Raw genomic sequence first — 24784 nt, forward strand, 5'->3', positions numbered from 1 at the left:
TCGCTTCCTGCATACAGTATTAGCGCGGTGGTACTTGTGATGGTCAATCAGAAGACAATCAGAAAATGAATTCAAAAGCGGTTGTGCCCTCCGTACCGTCATCGTCAGTATAACGCTTGTGGTGTGGTTCAAAAGCGAGCAATTTTCTTGATGCGTGAACCAAGTAGGGTCGATGTACCAATAGCCGCATAGCTAAGAACAAAAATTCGTATAAAATCGAAAAATAACGCTAGCGTCATTATTTTTACATCATCTGAAAACTTTTTATCTTGGTTTTGTGGGAAAAATATGAAAACTACGAAAACTCAAATATTTGTATTTATTATCACGTGTGCCACTATAGGAATACATGTGCCTATAGTAGCACTATTTCTAACTTTTGTTCCTATAGTAGCACTAGCATCACGGCGTTGGCAAAATAGTTATCAATACCGTAGTTTTACAAAACTTTTATATTTTCCCTACAAAGTGTGGCTCAAAAGCTTTCGTTCGATGTAAAAAAGTTCTTAATTCATTAATTATTTCGTATAATAAAAAATAGTTTCTCTCTGTAGTGCTACTATAGGAACAATAGGTTAACTATAGGCGCAAGGGAGCTCAAATTTTAAGCTAAACTAATTTTTTCGATCATTTTTTGAACAAAATCAAGCTATGTATCAATGGTGCTTAAATAAATAGTTCCTGACCTTCATGTCAAAAAATGTTTTGAAAAGATCTAAAGCAAAACGGCCGTAAAAAGCCACTAGTGCGACTATAGGGGACTGTCCACTAAGGGAACACTGACCCTACACGAAGCGAGTACATTCATGTACTAAATTGCCTACACATAATTAAGCATCAACCGCCTGATGCTCCCGTTTTTTTTTTTACTTTAGTAAACTCATAAATTCTACTGCCACCTTTATGAATCCGACTCGATTAGGTTCGTCAAATAGATGTAGAATCAGAATTTAGTTAACTAAGTCATTGAGAAATTCAGAGCAATTCAATAAAAGACGTACGAAGGCAATTCTATGACTCCCAAAACAGAACTGAAAAGTGATACTTTTCGATACTGTTATTAGTGCTGAAAAGTAACACTATTCAGCATTGTTTTTACCGGTAGGAAAAGTAGGCCTTTATGTTGGTAATATCCTTAATAAAAAGTAGGCCGAAATGCAACCGAATTGCAAAATAGTAGTTGCAGTGGGTATTTATCCTACGAGGCTTTCCGAGTAGGATAATTACAACGAGTGCTGTAAAAATCGAGTTCTGCAACGAGTTACATACAACATTTTTTGCAGTTTCGTAGAAGGGTATCAGACATTATATCTGAATGCATTCACCATTATTTTACGATTTTCGAAAAAAATAGTTGTGTTATGATTCATTTCGCAACTAAAAACAGTTGCGTATTGAGAAAGCGTTGCGTAATGAATCATTGCAGCATTGATTTCAGTTGCGTAATGGCTATTCCCTCACTGCATACTTCAGTGCAAGAAAGTAGGCCGTTTCATGACAGATTGGCGTGATGAAAAACAGCCTATTATGATGAGAAATTGCAAAAAATGCTCTCTCTTCTGCACTCCTTCAAGGCGAAGGATCTAGGTAACCTCGTACGGACACCAGACCACAGAAGCGTTTTCAACTATAGGTCTAACCAATGAGCAGTACAATGCCTTACGGCATTGAGGAACCTTGAAGTCTCAAACTATCTTAGAAATAAAGCCAAGCTGTCTATGTACCTTCGCGATGATAGATGAATAATGCAGACCAAGGAGGACTCTAAGGTCATTTATTCTATTAACTCTATGAAGCAAAGTGCCATCAATGTAGTAGTTATACAGTATTGGATCCTTTGTACGGTGGAATTCCATTACCGCGCATTTTGGAATACTAACGATCAATTTATTCCAACGACACTAATCAACGAATAAGTCTAGTAAACATTGAAGACGATGGCAATTTTCTACCGTAGTATCCTATGATAGATCTTGTCGAAGGCAGCTTTCAAGTCTGTGTATTTGGCATCGACTTGGGTGTTCTGTTCCATTGCCGGGATGCATGTATTTGTGAACTTCAGCAAGCTAGTTACCACCGATCTACCTGAAATGAAACAATGCTGGTCTGTGGAGACAAAACTTTTAGAAGCGTTCAATACAGCTTCGATCAGAATAATCTCAAATAACTTCGATGCAGCAGATCAATAGCTTGTGGAACCTTGAAAAAAAAAATTACATCTCGACAATCTCCTGACTCGAACACCGTAAACATAAAATGGATTGCATAGATTTCAAATGATATTCACAAACCGGATGTCGCCATCTTGAAATCCAAAATTGCTACAGACTTCGTTTTCCGGTATCTTTTCATCGATCCCGTTCCAGGAGTACCATAGGCTGGGTTTAAAGTAATTTTCACAAACCGGAAGTCGCCATCTTGGAATCCAAAATGGCGTCAGATTTTTTTATGGACACCGTCATCTACTCATCATACCAATATACCAATTTACATTGGATCTTGTGGGTCGCCAGGAGGCAGCAGCGTAAATTGGAATTCTTGGAGCGTAAAAAGAGGGGTCGTAAAAAGAGGGGGCGTAAAAAGAGTTTTGGCTATTTGGATATTCCACAGCATTCCTGTACGGCTTTATTTTCGCATTTTTGCGCCATTATATGGAATTTTTTTTGTGTTGCACAGTGAATAAATCCATTAGATCATCATACTTGTTATAAATATCGCCGTTTTTGTCACAATCAGCTCTCAAAAAGATTCAGTAAGTACAAACAGTTTATCCACGATATTCAACTTCAAATTGGTACGCAAATAACATTTCAATAAATTTTGATATTGATACGGTTTTAATAATTAATTTTAAGCTATTCTCTAATTTAAGACCAACTTTAAACAATTCTGCAAAATGTACCGGAAATATCGATTTTTGGTTTCATTGACCATTTTTGCCAATTTGCTTTCAAAATCATGTCTAGTCAATGAATTAGGATTTTTGAACGTATACATTGAAAACTGTTTTTCGTATTTTGTCGTATATATATTTCGTACATATTACGCCATTTTTATTAACCATACGAAATAGTCGTATTTGACACAATCCCTCGACTTCGTAACTCTATGAAATATTTTTAAAATACACATTTTATGATTCGCAGACGAGAAAACTGTTGCCAGGAATAAAAACGAAACATTTCACACTCAATCTGTTCGGTAAAAATAACTGGGTTTTTGAACTACCGAAAATGTCAGAAATCGAAAAACATTGATTTTTCACTAAAATTTTGCAGAGAGCTTTCTTTTGATATCATAAATCGATTAAAAAAACATGGTGAAATTTGCTTTTCAATTACGCATGGCGACAATTTTCATTTTACTGACTTTTTCGGTAGTTCCAAAACCCAGTAAAATTTTACCGACCCCAGTAATTTAATCTAAATGTGTTCGTAAATAGCAAATAGCGTTTTTATTTACGTGTGCCTTTTCATTGCACTGAGGAAAATGTACACGTCAAGGTCGTGTGTTTTACTAATAGATTTTCGTAATGAGGAAAATCACATGACCTGAGTGTGGTAGCCATATGGATTGCGATATTGACTTCACGGTAAATAACAGTTGTCATGTTGAGTAAACATTAAATATTAGATCATGAAAACCGACTGATTTGCTTATTGAATTCGAAATGTAGGCTTTAGATAGCCATGTGTGACAGAACATGAATGTCATGAGACTGAAAGAAGAAATGTGGTAGAAGAATTCTTGCTCCCCAAATTTTGGATTCGAGGCTCCTCTGCTTGTCGCATGCTCACTCGATTTTATTTTTAAGCACGAGAGTCAGCAACAAACGAAGTGCCGAAAATCCATAATTATAGACAGCCTGTCTTGGTAGTGTCATTCTCAAAACACACCCAAGCCGTTCCCATAGGGGACGTTAGCCACAAGGAAGGACGTTTCAAGTAATACTGTTTCATATGATATGCCCTCTTCAACATCTAATCCAATTTCTCTCGTCGTTCCCTTACGGTACCTATCCATCTAGTATTCATTGCTTTCTTCACCATGCTCCCTCTTACTTCGAGCAAAATAGACCGATATGCCGATAAACAAATTCAAAATATAATTATCACGGTCGATACCTTTGTATGTAACATAAAAATAGTGTTCTGTGACTTTTTCAGCTTCTAGGTGGTGATTTATAGGTGGCCCAAAGACAATGTAGGTTTATATGGAAATTACTATGGAGAAATTTTGAGAAATGTCCCAAACACACTAGTACTGTAATGTAAGTAGAAACTTATCATCCCATATTGAAAACTCATTCGTCACCCCTTGTTAAGGTTTTCACCCCTTCCCACTCCACGTATTGACTTAAGTGATATTAACGTGATTTCAGCTTCATTCACTCACATGTACCAGAAGAGTGAACAAAGTCGTAGAAGCTGTACAATTAAGGCTTTTTACGTGTATTGTGGAGCAGCCTTTAAAACTCAAATTTAAACCTTATTGAAATTGATAGCGCACTTGTAAAGTGTCGTTAACATTTCTAACAGCGTAATGAAAGTGTTGAAAATATTTAGATGGTTTGAACGTGTAGATTTATATCAGTGTGCAATCCTAGTTTCAAGCAACTCGGCTTTTAATTATCAGCCATCTTTTCGAAGGCAAAGTGCTTTTTGGGGCATTCTGCCGTAAACATACAATTTTTTTATAGTTAGGAAAAATTTCGTGCGTCGCTTTCAATTTACAAAACAGGTAAATTGGGGCCCAGATAGCCATAGCGGTAAACGCACAGCTATTCAGCATGACCAAGTTGAGGGTCATGAGTTCGAATCCCACCGGTCGAGGATCTTTTCGGGTTGGAAATTTTCTCGACTTCCCAGGGCATACAGAATCTTCGTACCTGCCACACGATATACACATGCAAAAATGGTCATTGGCATAGTATGCTCTCAGTTAATAACATAAGAACACTAAGCTGAGAAGCAGGCTCTGTCCCAGTGGGGTCGTAACGCCAGAAAGAAGAAGAAGAAGAAGAAATTGCATTATTCGGTTAGATGTATGTATAAAGTGCGTATGTAGCGTTGGAAATTCGCGATTATTGTTTAGCGTTGCGGGTCAGAAAAAAAACATCGTAAAATGTGAGCTTCCGGACGTCAAACAATCATCTTTTTGTCAGGAGTTTTGTTAAAATACGCGAATCAGTGGAAGTGGAAGTTTTTGGGAAACTTAATATTATGGAAATTCAAAATTGCCATACTCCATTAAAATCGGCCAGTGGAAGTCAACGAGAAGTGCTCATATTTTATTATTTTTTTTTTGCGGATCATAATAGCAAAAGTCTCCAGGGTAACTTGACTGTTAATTGACAAGTTCAGTATTTTTCATCTTCCAACGAAACTTTATATAAAGGCAAAGTTTTTTTTTTCATTTTGAAAGAAAAGCTACAGCTCTTTCAAAAATTCCTAATACAGTTCCAATCAAGATCAATTACCTCATTCCAACTGAATGTTACGGTTGTCAGTCTGTACTTAAATGGCTAATGCAGTGCTTTTCAACTAAATCAACTACTTACCTTGGACACTAAACTCGCTCGGTACGCTGCTAATGCTTTTAGGTATTCCTTTTTGGCAGCCTCGGTTTTCTTCTTGTACACCTGGAAATCGTCACAAAAGGAGAAGAGGAGAGATGATGTCAGTTTGGAGAGTTCGACGGCGTAATAACAGAGAGAGATAGCAGTGAGCACACAAATAACAATCAAATAGACGTATTGTAGCTTTACATACAGACAGCAGTACAACAACGAAAAAACGAAATTGAAAAGAGCTCTTCTTCTCTAGCAATAAAAATGAGATCAAGGAGATTGCAGCAACAACGGCAGCAGCAGCAGTCAGCGAGTGAAGGCGGAACAATGTTTCAACATTCCCTGGTATGATTTATAGCTGTTATTAAATTCCTATTACAATCTAAATTACATCGTATATGGTGTACAACTACATAAACCAGTACATAGAGTGCGCACATATGGTATGATTCATGAATAGTTTCACGGAAACAATATCCAACGATTATTTTTCTACGACAGGCCAGAAGCTTGCTGTTGGATGAGAAGGTAATACAATGTCTTCAAATTCCTCAAATTGCACCTCACACATTTATGCGTATTGATTAGGATTCGTTGACAGTTGCAAATACATCATTTTGGACAACCGGAGTGAACTCCGGTGGCATCCCGCCATCACTCACCCGTTTCACCCGTTGAGTCGTGCCTTTCAGCTCCGTGCTCTGACAGTTGCTACTGGAGTCAGCTCGTTTCTCAAAATCCATCGTTTGGGTTCTCATCAATTATGGAATTTTTCATTTAGAAAGCATACAAATTGCTCTTGCACCCAAAACAGGCTATACACGGACTTATACGTTGCTGGCGAACGGGCTCATATGCCAAACCAGCAAGCAATAGCACATCATTGTATGTAGATTCTCAACTCAACTCAACTAAGAAGGTAAACAATCCGAAAATGTTAGCTTCCGGAAAAAAGGATCCTCCTCACATTAGTTTCGGGGAAAATGCGGCTCCAAACGAGGTTATAAAAGGGAAGATAATTAAATGTTTGACTTGGGTGTTTGGCCCTTTGTTTTTTGATGAATTGGATTCGCTGGATCTCTCGGATGAAGCGCCGAAGCTTCCCGGTATGGAGGATATACATTTTTAAACATAATGTCAAGTTGAATTAGTTTTGTTCGAAAATTTGGAAAACGATTTGTGCGGAAAGCAATCATGCTACTAGGAGTTTGGATAATCATTTTTCATACATGCTTAACTGTTGCAATAAAGAGATGGTAATAAGCAATTTCACAGTTGAAGGGGTCAAGGCATGAGAACTAAAAGGAATCGAAAATTGCAATTGATAGTTGTGTTTTAACCCGTTAACGGTAAAATGCATAATCAAATCTTTGTTGCTGTCAGCTTATCTGACTCTGACTTTAAAGTTTTTTTGGATCTGCACTTGATATAATTTTGTTAATAAGATGGCTTTGTCGTTATATTTATGTAACGCATTTTTAACTTTATTTGTTATATTTTCGACATTGCATTTGTGAGCTTGTTGTGAATAATATGCGAAGTTATGAAAAATCACATATTTTGCAATAGTTTCGTTGTTTTGTAACACATTCTGAAATAATTATGTTATAATGATGGTAGGATTTGTTATAATTTTATTTTTGCATTTAACTACTAACGGTACATGTTCCATAACAAGTGGTTGTACAAAAAAATATCAGGGGAACACATTCTGTCATAATCTGGTTTCTTCCGTCTGGTTGGTTATTCATCCCATGGGTAAATAACAAATTATATAAGTAACAATGGAATTGAGTTTGTATGTCACGAAATAGCTTGAGAACGGACTAATGGATTTTCACACACTGTTGCATTGAACAAGTAATGCGATGTGTTCGTGAGTTTACAACTAGTTGATAATAATTTCGAGACATAGCTACAGTTGAGGGATACCTTGGGCGTTATAGGGTTAACCTTGATCCAGTTGTTACATTTGAAACATTTAATCTTCCTAATATTAATCTCGACTTCTCCGCATAACAAATTTGATACATGGTATCAATTATTCCCAAAGCTGTGTAATCCTCTTTGCATCGCAGAAACACATTTAAATCTGCGACCTAAAACCATAATACATCCACCATATGTGCGTGGTCCCTGGAATGCATTTCAAGACTTAATCCTCCTCCATCGATGCACAGAACATATTACTTCCTACTGATGTGAAAATAAACTCCACTGCTCGATGTATTTCCGCTCCTAAAAGTTGTCCCTTTTGCACCTCCATGTACCGACTCAGACTCCCATAGTCTGCGCACCCACCATCAATAACCGGCCGAAGATCGGGTGATGATTTATGCTTATGATTATTGTTTAAATTTTTGGCAATTAAAATGATTTACTTTGAATGGCGGTAAATAATTACACCAGTACGAGGTACAACTGCAAAACGCGCAATCACACGCTCATACACTCACTGAATGGTTGGTTGAGGGTCTCAAATTGATGCAGTTTTTTTTGGTTGTTCCTGATGTAAATGTTCAGTTCTGTTCATATACATCCGTAAAATTATTGGTTGATTTTCACTTTCTCCTTTTCCACTCTGGTGCAAATTTCGCTGTAAAATTAATTGATTGAGGCACTTAAAAGCGAGAGTGTATAACGTGCGGCAATTCATATCGATTTTTTGGGCTTCGTTTATAAAAAAACATATAATATAAAAGCATACGTCAATCATCTTTTTCTCAACATAATATTCCCCAAGCAAAATTAGCCCTAAATCAGCATTAGCAATTTTAAAAGTGTAATGATACAAATGCAGACATGCCTATAAACAACAATTCCGCTCTTTAGAAACCCTACAAATGCATCAATGTTGATTCCACGTCTCTTGCACACAAGCCTCAAATAAGCACTATGTTAGTTCTATATGCCCTGTTTATAGGGATTTACAGGGTGTCTTCTACCTGAAAAAAACTGGAAAACCTGGAATCATCGGGGAATTAAATCTGTTAAATCTAAAAAAACCTGGAATTCTCAGGTTATTTTGGAAACAATCTGTAATATATGGTAGAATATGTCAATTTTGTAGCGCTTTTATCTATTTTAACATGCTTAGACTAGATTTCAAAGTTGGTAAAGGCAAGTTCAGTTCCCAGTTCCAGTTGTTTCGTTCATGATCATATGATATACGTTTGAGAAGATTCCCACATTTTCCAAGATAATGTTGTTTTTGCCTGTTCTACAAAACTAATAAATTTTGTTGGTGAGAGGTAAACACCAGAACGGATGCAAGAAAATCCCTAATTACCACCTAAAACAACAAAATAATAAAGTGGCCTCCTATAGATAAACTTTCTAGGTACGCCATTGATGTTAACAAATCTCATTCCCATTTTAAGCTTTTTTTTCATCAAATTGAAGAAGTAAAAAAAAATGTTCTGTACATGTAAGATTATGTACAGATATACTAGAAATCTAGTAAATGCGAGCAAATTTCACATTTAATTGACAAGTTGACAAAAAAGTTGAAATTTGGCGTGACATAATTTGTGTACCATCCCTTGGTTTATGCATACTATATTCAAGGAATGAGTTCTAAAATCAATATTTTTTTGAAAATTAAATGGCATTCCTGAATAGACGTATATATCAGACCACTTTCTGCTGATTATCTGCGTTTTCAGGTGTATTAACTAGCATCTCTGTTATTTTTGTAGAAACTCTTTCGAAACAACTTTTTTCAATGCTTGATGTTGTTGTTTATACACTAAAAGCAAAAATGTGCGCATTAAACCAAAGACTAACTAACATACCACTCGTTGTTGCCACAAGAGCGGACGAAGTTCCGGACCTCTTTTTAGTCAAACTCTTACTTTGTTTCGGAGTTAATTCTTTAGTTTTTATGCATGTTTTACAATTTTAGGTTACCTTACATGAAGTAGTCCTGCATGAGCAATTCGTCCTTCTCAAGTGTAACAATCGTGTTTTTTTTATTTATAGTAGGGTACAAAAAAGCTTCAAAAGCCAGGCCTGTTGTGTGTTGGCACGGTGTGGGACTCACGTTAGGCGTGCTTAACCACTAAAAAACTTTCCCTACTGCTCCTGTGCCTTGTGCCTCCCCGGAACTACATCAGGCAACTTCATCGGGGGAGGGCTGTGCTCATGCACTTCTGTGCTCATGCACTTCTTCAATCTCAGCCTCTAACTGTTCTGCTAGTTCGCTGTTGGAGCGTTTTGCCCAATTGGCGGTTGAACATCTCGCCGGGACTTTGGACAGCTTTCTGTGCGACGACGCATACTTCCCTTGGACTGGCCTCGCGTCAGAGCTCTGTTGATCTTCTATTGGACGCTCATGTGCACTACGTTGCTCTAAGACGACTCGTTCTCTGCTGCTGCTATTCGAGCTCTCCTTGTTGACCAGTTGGATGCCGAGGTCGGTCCAACGATTCCGGTTGGAGGATGACTTCCGGTTCACTGGCGCCCAGACGACCCAAAACTGGTTTGTGACGATCGATGCTACTCGGCTTAGTCCCCGACGGTGGAGCTAGCCTACTCCGGCTACGCGCTTCTTCATGATTCGATACTGGCCGGTGGAGTGCCGAAGTCGGTCCAGCGATTCCGGTTGGAGGATGGCTTCCGGTGCACTGGCGCTCCGACGACTCAAGCCGGTGATACGCTACGTACTACTCAGAGTAGTCCCCGGCGGTGGATCTATCCTACTCCGACGAAGATTTCCCCGGCGGCGGAAGATCTCCCGAACCGATGCTATCCGGGCAGATGCCGAGGTCGGTCTTGCGATTCTGGTGGAGGGAAGCTTCCGGTTCACAGGCGCCCCGACGATCATTTGCCGGTGCAACAACGCGATCTACTCAACTAGTCCCGGGCGGTGGACTTAGCCTACTCCGAAGCTGGCCGGGCAGATGCCGAGGTCGGTCCTGCGATTCCGGTGGAGGGAAACTTCCGGTTCACAGGCGCCCCGACGACCATTTGCCGGTGCTATTTCGCGAATTACTCAGCTGGACCCCGGCGGTACACTCAGCCTACTCCGACTCGACGTTGGTTGGCCAAGTGCCAGGGTCGGTTCTGCAATTCCGGTTGGAGGATGGCTTCCGGTTTGCAGGCGCCCCGACGACTATTAACCGATACTACGCTACGCCCGCTCTACTCGGTCTAGTCCCCGACGGAGGATCTAGCCTACTCCGATCGCGACCCGGAGCTCTCTGGTCTTCACGCCATCTCCTTTGCAGCAACGACATAATCGCCGTTATTCCCCTGTTCACCGCATTCCAGGTGCTTTCATGCTGGCACATGTTCTGCACGATGTTGTCCGGATTTAGGACGTTTGCGGTTTCTGGTATCATCTCGCTTCGTATATCCGTGAATCGAGGGCAGTCGAATATAACGTGCTCCGGTGTCTCCTCGATATTTGAACAGGCCGGACAATGCGGAGATTCTGCGTGTCCGAATCTGTGCAGATATTTCCGGAAGCATCCATGGCCTGACAGAAACTGGGTCAGGAAGAAGTTAACTTCTCCATGTTTTCTGGTCGTCCACACCGACACGTTAGGAATGAGCCTGTGGGTCCACCTTCCTTTCTCCGAGTTATCCCACTCCTGCTGCCACCTGGCCATTGTGTCCAACCTAATGGTATTCCTCACATTCCTGGTGTCCCTTTGCTGGTAACATGCGATGTCCTCAGCCAGAGTGATGCAGATGAGGATCATTCCGGCGATAACGCACACTGCCTCCGATGATATAGTGCGGTATGCACTCGCAACCCGTATAGCCATGAGCCGGAACGTACTTGCCAGCTTATCTCGATTACGTTTGGTTCCCAACGCTGCAGCCCAAGCCTGGGACTCCGGGTTTGGGCGTAACAGCTACACACGAAGATTTCGTTAATTTTAACGATCACGAAGCCCTCGTATGAGCGTTCGACTACTTCTTGGATAGGGAATCGGCCCATTACTTGAATCGCCGTCTTACCCAATTGCCGTTATCGGGAGGAACCCGATACGGTTCTGCAATGATCGCAATGTCGCACTTTGTTTCTGTTGTCGACTGCCACAACAGTTGTTGTGCGGCGTCGCAATTATTGAGGTTCACCTGCGTTATCTCCATCATCATTATTGCCCTGCCTTCGCCTTCTAATATTTGGGGCAGTTGAAGCCACCCGTCGTATGGGTGTTACCTTCCTCCACCTTACACAGCATGCACCTAGGTGTCTTCAGGCAGTCCCTGCCAACGTGACCTTTTTCACCACATTTCCAGCAGTGTTTCGGAGTTCCGGTTTATGTTTTTGTGTTATAATTCAATGTTTATTTAGGATAACAGATTCATTTTTTACTCTTTAATTACTTACATATTAGAACAATCACTTAGGTTAAGTAGAAACAAATTAGAAAGCTTTATCAAATTAGGGAAATAAATTTAGGATGTTTATCAAACGATCGTGAGTGTGCACCTTTGTATAAATTTAGAAGGATAATCAATTTTCGCTTCTCAGAGTTTCTCTCTGCCGTTTTGACAGTTTGCACTATCGCTGTCCTATCAGTATTCGCCGCGGGTGGTACTGAACGGCTGGTACCAAACTCGTTGGTCCGGGTTACCAACACGCCCCGCACGTATTGCTTTAGGTATTCTCAAACTGTACCTCCTCTCTGGCAACATCTAGGACAGCTATCTTCGTTGCTGGTCGACGCATCACCCCTGCTGCTGTCTAAATATCTGCACAACGAACTTGTCCATCTCGTCCAGGGTACACCTGAACAATCCTTCCTCTAGTCAAACTATTTCTGGTTCCTTCGTTCACCACGATGACCAGATCTCCAATGTTTATCGATGTGACCTTCTTGAAACACTTTGGATGTCTGGCGATGACTGGTAAATGTTGCCGCAGCCAACGGTTCCAGAAACGGTCGAGCATAACTTGAATGTGCTTCCAGTTAGTCCGCAATGATGCACCTTCGTCCGTTGGTCCAACTGCTGGTTGAACCGCGCCACACAAATTTAGGAAAAGGAAGTGGTTTTGTGTCAGGGCCTCGCTTTCCTGACTGTCAATTGCAAGGACGCGAGTTGACAATTGATTCTACCTCCACTATAGTCGTCTGCAGGGTTTCTTCATCTGGATTCCTAGTTAATGCCATGTTTGATAAACCAGACTTCACCGATCGCACCAGCCTCTCCCATACTCCTCCCATATGGGGGCATACGGAGGATTCAACTTCCATTGGGTTTCCGTATTCGTGAAAGTCTCCGCCATGTCCAAGTTGATGGCCCCAATCTGCTGCTTCAATTCGGCACTAGCTTCCTGGAAGGTCGTCCCTTGATCTGAGTAGATCTCGATCTCGACCTCGACGAGAGATGAACCTACGTATCGCCATCTTGCAGGATTCCGTGGAAAGCGTATGTGCGATTTCTAGATGGATCGTTGATGCAACCATGAAGAGAGCAACCCATCTTTTAGTGCTACCACGCTTGAATCGCACCGTGATCGGCCCAAAATAGTCCAAACCAGTGAACGTGAAAGCTCTCACCTATGGTGTAATACGAGCCGCTGGTAATGGTCCCATAGGAGGTACTTGAGGTTTTGACTTCTAAATTTTACACCAACCGCAGCTATTTGCGACCTTCCTAACCGCTGTTCGTAATTCAGAAACATGGAATTACTGTCGAACTTCATTAACCACGGTTTCATTGTTTGCGTGCCTGTACTTCCGATGGAACCAGTCTATAACCAGCCGTGTAACGTAGTGTTTCTTTGGTAGAATCGCAGGCAACTTGGTTTCGTAAGGTACGCATTCGGCTGATTTGATGCGTGATCCCATTCTCATGACTTCGCTGGAATCTAAGAACTGATAGTGTACAATGGACTCCTCACTGGTCGGAACTGCTCCTCTGCATTGCTTTTGTTTGCTGACGAACCACAGAACAAACGCCATCGTTCCAATTAACTTTTCCCACTTTGAAGAGCGTGAAAAGTCTATGATTGAAGAGAGCCGATGCCCGCTAACGATCTTCAACTCTTCTGACTTGTCCAATCGACTCTTCCAGCCACTCACACTCTGGGCCATACAGAAATTCCGGTGCTATGTACCATCTGCTTTCTTCCTCGAAACAAGGACCATGGCCCCACTTAGTGGCCTCGTCAGCTACGTTCATTTTTGACAGCACTTTTCTCCAGTCTCCATCCTCAGTTGCTTCCACGATATCAGTGACCCGGAACGCCATGAACTGCCAGAACTTTCGTGGATCAGACGGTATCCAGTTGAGTATCATTGCCGAGTTACTCCACAAGACTTTGAGCGTGATGGGCAACGTGTGATTGGATATTATGGTCTTCATTAAACGCATTCTAATGACAACCGCCTGAAGTTCTAATCATGGGATGGATAACAGATTCATCGGCGCCACCTTCGTTTTTGCGGAGACAAGACTGCAGCGCACTACTCCTTGATCTTTGATTCAGAAGCAGGCTACAGCGGCGTAAGCCGCACTGCTTGCATCCATGAACACATGTAGCTCTGTCGAATTGTAGGATTGTGGGCTGTATCCCGGAAAGTAGCATCTGAGTATTCTCACTTTATCCAATGTTCCCAGAAGAGTGGTATACTGTTCCCACCTTGGAACTAAATCGATTGGAATTTGTTCATCCCAACCAATCCCCGATCTCCACACATCTTGGACTAACGATTTTCCGTGCACTACAAATGGAGCGACTAACCCTAGCGGATCGAATACGTTCATTGGAACGGCATGCCTATCAACTAGGCACTGTTGGTCGTCGCGTAGTGTCAGCGAGAACACAAAGACATCTTTTTGCGGTCGCCAAACCATTCCCAGGACGCGTTCTATATTGCTGCCTTTGTCCTCTTTACTGCCATTGTATTCTGTTCTCCAATTCGCTGTAGGATCTCTGAAGAATTAGACATCCACCGGATCAGAAATCCCGCCTTTTCGTGCACCTTTTTGCCATCTAGTGCCAGTTGAACAGCTTCATCGACAGTATCGACGCTGTCGAGAAAGTCGACAACATAATGGTTCTCTTTGATGGCAACTTTGACGGCATTTGGAAACTCGGCGGCGTACTCCTCCGCGTTGAGGTTCTTTACGAACTGTGTTGAACTCGGTGAGCAGGTTGCCCCGAATATAGCAACGTACATCTGTATTGCATCCGAGGGCTAATCTCTCCATAGGAACATTTGAGCTGAACGATCCGGGCGAGCTATAAGGACCTGATAGAACATTTCCATTATATCTCCACTGAAGGCGATCTCCCACTGTCGGTATCGGCTCAAAACTGTTTGAAGTGGCGTCAACAGATCCGGTCCCTTCAGAAGAACGTCAGTTTAATGACACTCCTTGCACCGACGCAGCTGCATCCCAAACAACTCTCACTTTATCGGGTTTCTTGGGATTCACTACAATATCGAGCGGAAGAAACCACGTTCGTTTCGATTCCATCTCATTCAGTTCGTAACCTTTGGATGCGTACTCCGTTATTTGCTGCCGTGGAGTTTGGATGACTTGAGGAGACGATTTGGGAAATTCGGTTGGGAAACTCGGTGTTGTCAAACTTACATAACAGTCCGGTCTCATATAATACAGAAATATTCACATCTACAGTTCCCATAACTGTTAGAACAGCAAGAATCCACAAAACAGCATATTATTGGAAGAACGTCCCTTTCTTACAATCGTTAAATTGACCGTATAAGTATGGAGAATAGCCTATGATTCAAAGAAGGGGAAATGTATCATGGAAGTATTAAGAGCAATAGTGACATTAATATTTGACTAAGTATGTCTCGAAAGAACAATTTAATTATAAAAAAGAAAAATTTTCTGATTAAAACATTACCAACACTAACTCCAATCATTTCGTCGACAGTATAACTATAAAGAACAGCCACCAATATAAAGAAGGGATAATCTCTAATGAAGAATTTGCCAATAATATGTGTACAACCAAACTCAAAAGCTGAGCTTGCAGTATTTCAAAGGGCACACTTTTGATCTTTGAGGCCCTCCACAATTACCAAAAAGTCAGCTCACTTTTCACACAAACAATTTCATTTTTTTATTTTGGGAATTATGCATATCGTTCATTATGCCTAATGTCCATTATGCCAACATCCATTATGCCATACGTCTATTATGCCTAACGTATTTATGCCTAACGTCGTGCACCTTCATCTATCAGAGCTGCGGCAACAGACATGAGCTGGGCACAGCTTTTATCGTGATGAGCGAAATGCAGAGGCGCGTGATTGGGTGGTGGCCACTCGACAACAGAATGTGCAAGTTGAGGACCAAGGCCGTTTCTTCGATATCAGCATAATCAACGTGCACAGACCTCACCTAGCAAGTGACGATGACGATAAGGACGCATTCTACGCGCAGCTGGTACGTAGCATACATAGTACCTACTTCCAGCACAGCCTTCCGTATCGGTACACCTGGAGATCACCCCAACAAACTGAATCGCAAATCGACCACGTTTTGATTGATGGAAGACACTTCTCGGACATTATCGACGTCAGAACCTATCGCGGCGCAAACATTGATTCGGACCACTACCTTGTGGCGGTTAAAGTGCGCCAAAGACTTTCCGTTGTGAACAACTTTCCGTTGTGAACGGAACGGTTGGTTCGACGAGGAGTGACAGATGGTTTTGGACGAGAAGAATGCAGCGCGTGCGATTATGCTGCAGCAAGGCACCCGTCAAAACGTGAAACGATACAAACAGCGAAGACAGCAAACCCAAAAATAAAAGCCGCCTGGAAGAGTTGGAGTGCGAAGAGATGGAACAGCTGTATCGTTCTCAAGAAACACGTAAGTTCTACAAGAAACTCAATGCATCCCGCAAAGGCTTTGTGCCACGAGCCAAAATGTTCCGGGATAAAAATGTAGGTATCTTGACGGGCGAACGTGAGGTGATTGAATCGTGGAAGCAGCACTACGATGAACGCCTAAGCGGCGCAGAGGAGGAAGACCAAGACAGCAGGAGGAATAGCTCCATCAGTACGTCGGATGGGGGAGACGTGCCAACTTCCACAATAGGTGAAGTAAAGGATGCTATCAAACAGTTCAAGAACAACAAAGCAGCTGGAAAGGATGGTATTGGAGCAGAACTTATTAAAATGGGCCCGGACAGGTTGAGTACTTGTCTGCACCGATTGATAGCCAGGATCTTCTTAATGCAGCCTATAAAGTGCTTTCCCGGATCATCTTCCGCCGTCTATCGCCACTGGCAAGCAGATTTGTGGGAAGTTATCAAGCCGGTTTTGTGGACGGGCGATCGACGATAGACCAAATCTTTACGTTGCGGCAGATGCTCCAAAAGCGTCGCGAATATCAAGTCCCTACGCACCTCCTATTCATCGATTTCAAAGCGGCCTATGATACCATCGACCGCGAAGAGCTATGGAAGATTATGGACGAGAATGGTTTTCCCTAGAAACTGACTAGACTGATCAAGGCAACGATGGGTAGTGTACAGTGCTGTGTGAAGATATCGGGTGCATTATCGGACCCGTTTGAAACACGCTTCAGGAGTTCGACCGGACTTCGACAAGGCGATGGTCTTTCCTGCCTCCTGTTCAATTTTGCGCTAGAAGGTGTTATGAAACGGGCGGGCTTCAACATGCGGGGCACGATCTTCAATAAATCCAGCCAGTTCATCTGTTTCGCTGACGACGTGGACATTGTCGGAAGAACGTTCTATGTGGTTTCTGAACAGTATACCAGGCTCAAACGTGAAGCAGATTGGGTTGGATTGAAGGTAAATACGTCGAAGACGAAATATCTGCTGGCTGCAGGAACCGAGCACGAGAGAACTCGCATTGGCAGACGCGTGCTGATCGACGGGGATGAGTTCGAGGTGGTAGACGAATTTGTCTACCTCGGATCATTGATAACGTCGGATAACAACTGCAGCAGAGAAATTCGAAGATGTATCATTGCCGGAAGTCGTGCTTACTACGGACTCCACAAAACCTTGCGGTCTGGTAATCTTCACTTCCGCACTAAGTATACCATGTTCAAGACGCTGTAATATCGGTAGTCCTCTACGGGCATGAGACGTGGACAATGCGCGAAGAGAACCTGCAAGCGCTAGGAGTTTTTGAACGACGTGTGCCTAGGACGATCTTCGGTGGAGTATGTGAGAACGGCGTATGGAGGAGAATAATGAATTACGAGCTTGCGCAACTCTTCGGTGAACCCAGTATCCAGCAAGTCACCAAAGCTGGAAGGGCACGATGGGCGGGACACGTTGTGAGAATGCCGGACAACAATCTCGCAAAAATGGTGTTCACCTGGAATCCGGCCGGTACAAGACGAAGGGGAGCGCAACGAGCGATCGAGAAACTGGAGGTTAGCAGCCATGGACCGAGTTAGTTGGCGTAACATTGTGGCGCAGGTCATGTCTTGAAGGACGTAGAGCCAGCTTACTTTACTTCAGAGCAATTGTTCATTTTAGGCACCCTTTGTTTACATATAAGTGATAAGCTGTAATAACAGTTTGGAAAATGATCGATTCAGATATTTGCTTATGACATTAATGTTCCTTCTGTGCAAGTATTATTTTATGAACCCTTCTTAAATTAATACGCTGTAATTGAATTTGAACGGATGAAGCAAAAGTTATTTATATTCATAGGCAGCTTGTTTCGTAGCTTTCCAAGTTACAGTGTTCCAGAACCCTCAACCCTCAGGGCCCCGGCTCACAATAAATCTTGCATTCAAATATTTGGCCATTCCACAGCACTCATACTCGTCGCTCGCTAGCAACCCATTATCAAGAGAAATCATTTTCTGAAAAATAGTACCCTTGTCAGACATAAAATCTAACGATCACAAATTGGCAGATAAAATGAAATGATAGCATCGTACTAAGTCTCTGACTAAGGCTGCCTCCTCCTCCTCCTTTTAGCCTGGTTCGTTCGCGAGCCCGAACGTGATGCCTCAAACAGACTCAAAACATAGATAAGGGATAGGAATGGGAATGGCAGAGGGGGACTGGGAGGGAGGGAATTGAAAAGTAGACTTGCACACATACATAAATATACACATTTATACATACCGTGAAACAGGGTATCTTTGATAATTCCTTAGCGAAAAGAATTTTTACCAATTCGGCCCAGTTTTGTAATCTAAGTCAGAAATGTCCATAAAACGTTGAGCGCCTAAATGTATGCAACATCCTATATACTTAATTTTTTTTTTCAATTTTGTTTAAACTCCACTATTTAAATTGCAAAAACATTTGATTTATGTTGAATTCAATGCCAAAACATGAGAATCAATCTATATCTATTCAGAAGTATAATTTTATACAAACTCTCTTTTGTTTCTAATTTGAAATACATTTGTAGCTGGTTTTTTTTTTCCGCAAATCGTGTTATGTGTTTCAATGAATACAATCCTATCTTCGTTCTCTAATAATATTCTCATGTTGAGCTCCAACTGCAAAGATGTCAAACAGTATTAACAGTTTCTCTCTCTAGAAACTATCAAAGTTACCCCATTTTACAATACCTACATGCCAGAGTTAACGAATTTCCATGAGCTTTGAAGAACGGCGAAGGGGAGGCGAAAGGGTTGTTAGACTAAAACGCGAAATTTTCTCTTAAAAAGCAATTCCAGGAAAACCAAACAGGGATATAGCTAGTGTACCCCGTTACATGTGCAGCTTCCAATGGAAACACAAATTGTAATGAGTAAAATCAGCCGGATGACACCTGTGTGAACATATTTCGGGTTGATAAGAGAGCATGTTTCATTTTGGACTGTGACTGTGAAGCAGGGAGGGGTGCGACGGATGGGCGACGGGGTTATCTGTTTTTCCTGGAAGGGAACGAATTTCAATTACTGAACCCCCTCTCGTTCCGAAACGAGTCGGCAGGAAGGGGGAGCTTTTTTGAGTTATTGCTTTCGGAATAGATTTCTGTCGCCGGTCTTATCCTTTCCATAAACTACACCGTGCGGCAAAATGTTGGAATTTTTGAAGTTGTGATTTTCTTAGAACAAAGTACGTGCTGTCCTCTCTGGTACAAAACTTCGTTTCCATGAGCTCGTTTCCTATCACTTTGGTTCCATTCCTGAGTACACGCACCCTGATAAAATCGCGCTTTCTATACACAGCTCGAGCGAGGTGATGATGTCGATGCCTGAATGCGCGATCGCTCTTGCGTTAAAGAACACCGGACAAAATCCAGCAAATTCGGATAAGCCAACCACGATTGGTGAAATACTTTGTTTTCTCATAGCCTACACACTTAAATTATTTTACGGATTCCTGTAAAATCTCAACAGCTGAATTGTTCGGTAAAATAAATTAACGGAGTACGGTAAATTTTTACAGTATTTGGTAAAAAATCACCGGAATCCCTAAAATTTCGACGGAATAACGGTGTTTTATTTCACCGAACTGTTCAGCTGTTGAGATTACGGTGAAATTCGATTTCCGGTAAAACGAGCTTTGTATGTAGCGGCAAAAAAGCCATGTTGAAGGTATCCGGGTTCGGTTCCCAGTCGGTGTCGGATCTTTTCGTAGTGAAATTTTCGTTGACTTTCCAGGGTACCTCCCACATGATTTACGAATGTGAAAATGGTAACTTCGGCATAAATCTGGAAGTGCTAGGCAAATTTTTTGTTTGGGACGGTTTGACCCCTACAAGATAGTTAAATTTCGAATTAACATTTGATTTTCATTTCAAGTTTAGTGATGATTTTGAAACCTGTGTCTTTGAAAGAAAGTTGATGGCGATGGAAATTCACTTTTTCCTTTTACATATTTATAGTATCAATAATTTTACTAATTCAAGACTAAACAAGAATAAAAATGTTGCTCACCAGTGTGAATTTTATACATACTTTTAAAGTGTACGCTTCAATTTGGTTAAACAACGTACAGAGACAACGACAACGGTCGGTCATGTGTAGTCGCCGTGTGGTAGTTGCCCTATTCCGTTAGAATCCTCCGTTCCCAAAAACGGCAAGCAAACGCGCGCGCTCTCATCTCTCGTTCTCTCATCCCAGTGTAGAGAAATCAGGATAAGATCGCGAAAAATAAGGCATGCGCTTACGTAACTGAGCAGTGGAAGTCTCGTTCTCTTTTTTCTCGGTTCGCCAGTTGGGTATGTTGTAGTCCTTGCTGGATGTGCTTGTAGAGAGGACGATGATTGTGTTGTACACCGAGTTGTGTACATGACAGTTGTACGGGAAGAATCAGTAAGTACCCAACCCAATCACCCCCCTGGTTCGGCTCTGGGTGGTTGGCACACGAGAGATATATGTATTCAAAGTGGTCAAATTTCACTAAGCTAGAAGCTAGAAACTTGAAGATAGAAGCTAGAAGTTAGAAACTAGATGCTACACGCTAGAAGTTAGAAGCTAGAAACTAGAAGCCAAAAGCTAGAAGCTAACAGCTAGAAGCTAAAAGCAAAAAAACTAGAAGCTAGAAGTTAGATGCTAAAAGCTAGAAGCTACAAGCATGAAGCTAGAAGCTAGAAACTAGAAGCTAAAAGCTAGAAGCAAGAGGCTAGAGGCTAGAAGGTAGAAGCAAAAGGCTAGAGGCCAGAAGCTAAAAGCTAGAAGCTAGAAGCTAGAAGCTAGAGACTAGATCCTAGAAGCTAGAAGCTAGAAGCTAGAAGCTAGAAGCTAGAAGCTAGAAGCTAGAAGCTAGAAGCTAGAAGCTGTAAGGTAGAAGCTAGAAGCTAGAAGCTAGAAACTAGAAGTTAGAAGCTAGATACTAGACGCTAGAAGCAAGAAGCTAGAAGCTAGAAACTAGAAGCTGAAAGCCAGAAGCTAGAAACTAGAAGCTAGAAGCCAAAAGCTAGAAGCTGAAAGCTAGAAGTTAACAGCTAGAAGCTAAAAGCAAAAAGCTAGAAGCTAGAGATTAGATGCTAGAAGCTGGAAGCTACAAGCTTGAAGCTAGAAACTAAAGCTATAAGCAAGAGGCTAGATGCCAGAAGCTAGAAGCTAGAAGCAAGAAGCAAGAGACTAGAGCCTAGAAGCTAGAAGCTAGAAGCTAAAATCTAGAGGTCAAATCTAAAATCTAGAAGTTAGAAACTTAAAAATAGGTGCTAGAAGTTAAAAGCTAGAAATTAAAAGCAAAACACTAGAAGCTAGTAGCTAGATGCTAGAAGCTAGAAACTAGAAGCTAAAATTTAAAAACTTGAAGCTAGATTTTGGATGCTAGAAGCTAGAAGTTAGAGACTAGAGCCTAGAAGCTAGAAGCTAGAAGCAAGAAGCTAGAAGCTAGAAACTATAAGCTAGAAGCTAGAAGATGAAAGCCAGAAGCTAGAAACTAGAAGCTAGAAGCCAAAAACTAGAAGCTAAAAGTTAGAAGCTAAAATCTAGAAGCAAAAGACTAGGCCAGAAGCTGGAAGCTAGAAGCAAGAAGCTAGAGACTAGAGCCTAGAAGCTGGAAGCTTCAAGCTAGAAGCTAGAAGCTAGAAGCTAGAATCTAGAAGTTAGAAGCTAGATACTAGACGCTAGAAACAAGAAGCTAGAAGCAGAAGCTATAAGCCAGAAGCTAGAAACTAGAAGCTAGAAGAAAGAGGCTAGAAGCTAGAAGCTAGAAGCTAGAAGCTAGAAGCTATAAGCTAGAAGCTATAAGCTAGAAGCAAGAGGCTAGAGGCTAGAAGCCAAAAGGTTGAAGTTAAATCGAAAAGCTAGAAACTAGAAGCTAAAACCAAAAAACTAGAAGCTAGAAGTTAGAAGCTAGAAGTTAAAAGCAAAAGGCTAGTGGCCAGAAGCTAGAAGCTAAAGCCTAGAGCCTAGAAGCTAGAAGCTAGAAGCTAGAAGCTAGAATCTAGAAGTTAGAAGCTAGAAGCTGAAAGCCAGAAGCTAGAAATTAGCAGCTAAAAAGCTAAAAGCTAGAAGTTAACAGCTAGAAATTAAAATTAAAAAGCTAGAAGCTAAAAACAAAAAGCTAGAAGCTAAAAGGAAAAAGCTAGAAGCTAGAGATTAGATGCTAGAAGCTATAAGCTAGAAGCTAGAAACTAGAAGCTAAAAGCAAAACACTAGAAGCTAGAGGCTAGAGGCTAGAGGCTAGACGCTAGAAGCATGAGGCTAGAAGCCAGAAGCTATAAGCTAGAAGCTAGAAGCTAGAAGCTAGAGGCTAGATGCTAGAAGCTGGGTTGCAAAATGGTGAGTTCACAACCAGGAAGGAGTGTCCAACACAGCTCTGGTCCTCACAAGCTCCTATCTCACGCTTCCACGGGTCTAACGATGACAGAGACCACCAGGTAAGAGTTGCGTACTTATAAGTACTGGTAGTGCAACCTGGGCACTGTTGCCCTTCTGACATCAGCTAGAGTGAGGGGGAAGCTTCCCACCACCGGAATTGGAGGACCGACCTCGGCATCTGCCCGGATAGCATCGGTTCGGGAGATCTTCTGCCGCCGGGGAAATCTTCGTCGGAGTAGGATAGGTCCACCGCCGGGGACTACTCTGAGTAGTACGTAGCCTATCACCGGCTTGAGTCATCGGAGCGCCAGTGATCCGGAAGCCATCCTCCAACCCAAAATCGCTGGACCGACTTCGGCACTCCACCGGCCAGTATCGAAGCATGAACCACCCGCTCTGAGAAAAGAACGATGGATACACCATGAGAACAGGAAGATCCCAAAAAGCAGAGATGCGATAATGAGTGCGTCAACGAGCAGAATAACGACAGTGAATGGCGCACTAGACTGATGCAAATTTTGAAGTTTCTGCTCCCCTATGCTTAAACGATGTCAATTATGATAAAATGCATTCTCCCAAAATTTGAAGTGATTTGGAAGAAATTTGGTTGTGCACACGCCATTTGAAGTTTATATGGAAATTACTATGGAAAAGGCAAACCTTTTGTGTTCAGCCCTCTAACTGCTCGTCATAATAATCTATGGAAAAAGTGAACATACTCTCCTCATGTGAATTCTTCCCAGCTACAACTTTGCCGAAGACCACATTTTGGTTGGACGTAAGGATAATTGTTACCTCTTGGGCAGAAAGTAGATGACTGGTCGTTCACTTTCCCTAACTAGCTGGAGCAGCTAGTCCCTAAATTAAAGTTAAAATTCAGGAAGTCAAGTTGACAGTATTGTGAGGAATGAAAAATGGACACCAGGTGACCGCCAAACCGCAATTTCCATTACCGTGGTATGAAACCATTTTGAACTCCACCAGGACCCCGCCATTTTTTTTTTGGTATAGAAACCACATAATTTCTATTACCGCCCTACGCCATCCTAGAGCCATATTCCAGGTAGATTCCGGCACCGTCGTTGGCTGAAGACCGATCCGTCAACATATCGGTAGCGTAGGAGGCGTAGGAGGGACCCAGAAGGCTGTAGCCGAAGTTCCCCAAGCCAACCTGAGGAGAGCGTGGTCAGACGTAGCCGAAGGATGCTTGTATGGTAGGAGAACGCCGGAGGTCGATACGAGGCCGAGAGGAAGGAGTGGACAGGTGGTAGTCGGAAGAAGAAGGGGCCCCAAAAAGTGAACTGGTCAGATTAGTTTATAAGAAAGTGGGAAGAAAGTCACGTAAAGTAGATAGTAGAAGAAATACAACCTGTGGAGGAAAATAAAGTAGGAGTTTTAAATAGTGAAGTGCTTGGGTTTTCCTATATTCTAGTGCGAAGATTCCCTGTCCGCGGTAAATTTAGGTGAGCGTGCCGACCCCGGGGCAGTTGAGTCGGGGAGTCTCCAAGACGCTCCCGATTGGCTGACCGATACTTACAACCGGAAGTCATCCTCCAACCGGATTCGCTGGACCGACCTCGGCATCCAACTGATCAACCATGAGAGCTCGAACAGCAGCAGCGGGGAACGAGTCATCATAGAGCTAAGAAATGCACATGAGCATCCAGTAGAAGTTCAACAGGGAAACGAGGCCAGCCCAAGGGAAGTATGCGTCGTCACATAGAAAGCTGTCCAAAGCCCTGGCGAGATCTTCAACCGTCTATTGGGCAAAACGAGTAGTTGCAGAAGACAGAAGATCACCACCAGCGAGTGACCAATCGATCAAATTTTCAGCTTTATTGGATATCTGGTTCTCTACATTTGTGCTTTTGAAAATTTTAGGTGTGATTCATCTACACCTTAAGAAGGTCATATGCTAATCCGTCCAATGATTTCTATAGCAATTGCCTCAGAAAATGTGTACAAAAATTCTCCTCAAGGGATTACCTCTACATATATTTTTTAGGTATTCTTCCATCATTTTTTCTAGTTCTTGCT

The 24784-nt window shown here is 42.1% G+C and overlaps 1 protein-coding gene across 2 annotated transcripts in view; it reads right to left on the reverse strand.

Moving 5' to 3' along the window:
* The window catches only part of LOC5578497 (TOX high mobility group box family member 3), a 321793-nt gene that overhangs the window by 53745 nt on the left and 243264 nt on the right, over positions 1–24784 (reverse strand). For both annotated transcript variants that reach the window (XM_021848623.1, XM_021848614.1), the window contains exon 8: positions 5561–5641. In XM_021848623.1, the coding sequence (XP_021704315.1) occupies positions 5561–5641 (81 nt within the window). The remainder of the gene's footprint in view (positions 1–5560; positions 5642–24784) is intronic.

The sequence above is a fragment of the Aedes aegypti genome, chromosome 1, assembly GCF_002204515.2.
Source record: "Aedes aegypti strain LVP_AGWG chromosome 1, AaegL5.0 Primary Assembly, whole genome shotgun sequence".
NCBI classification, from domain to species: domain Eukaryota; kingdom Metazoa; phylum Arthropoda; class Insecta; order Diptera; family Culicidae; genus Aedes; species Aedes aegypti.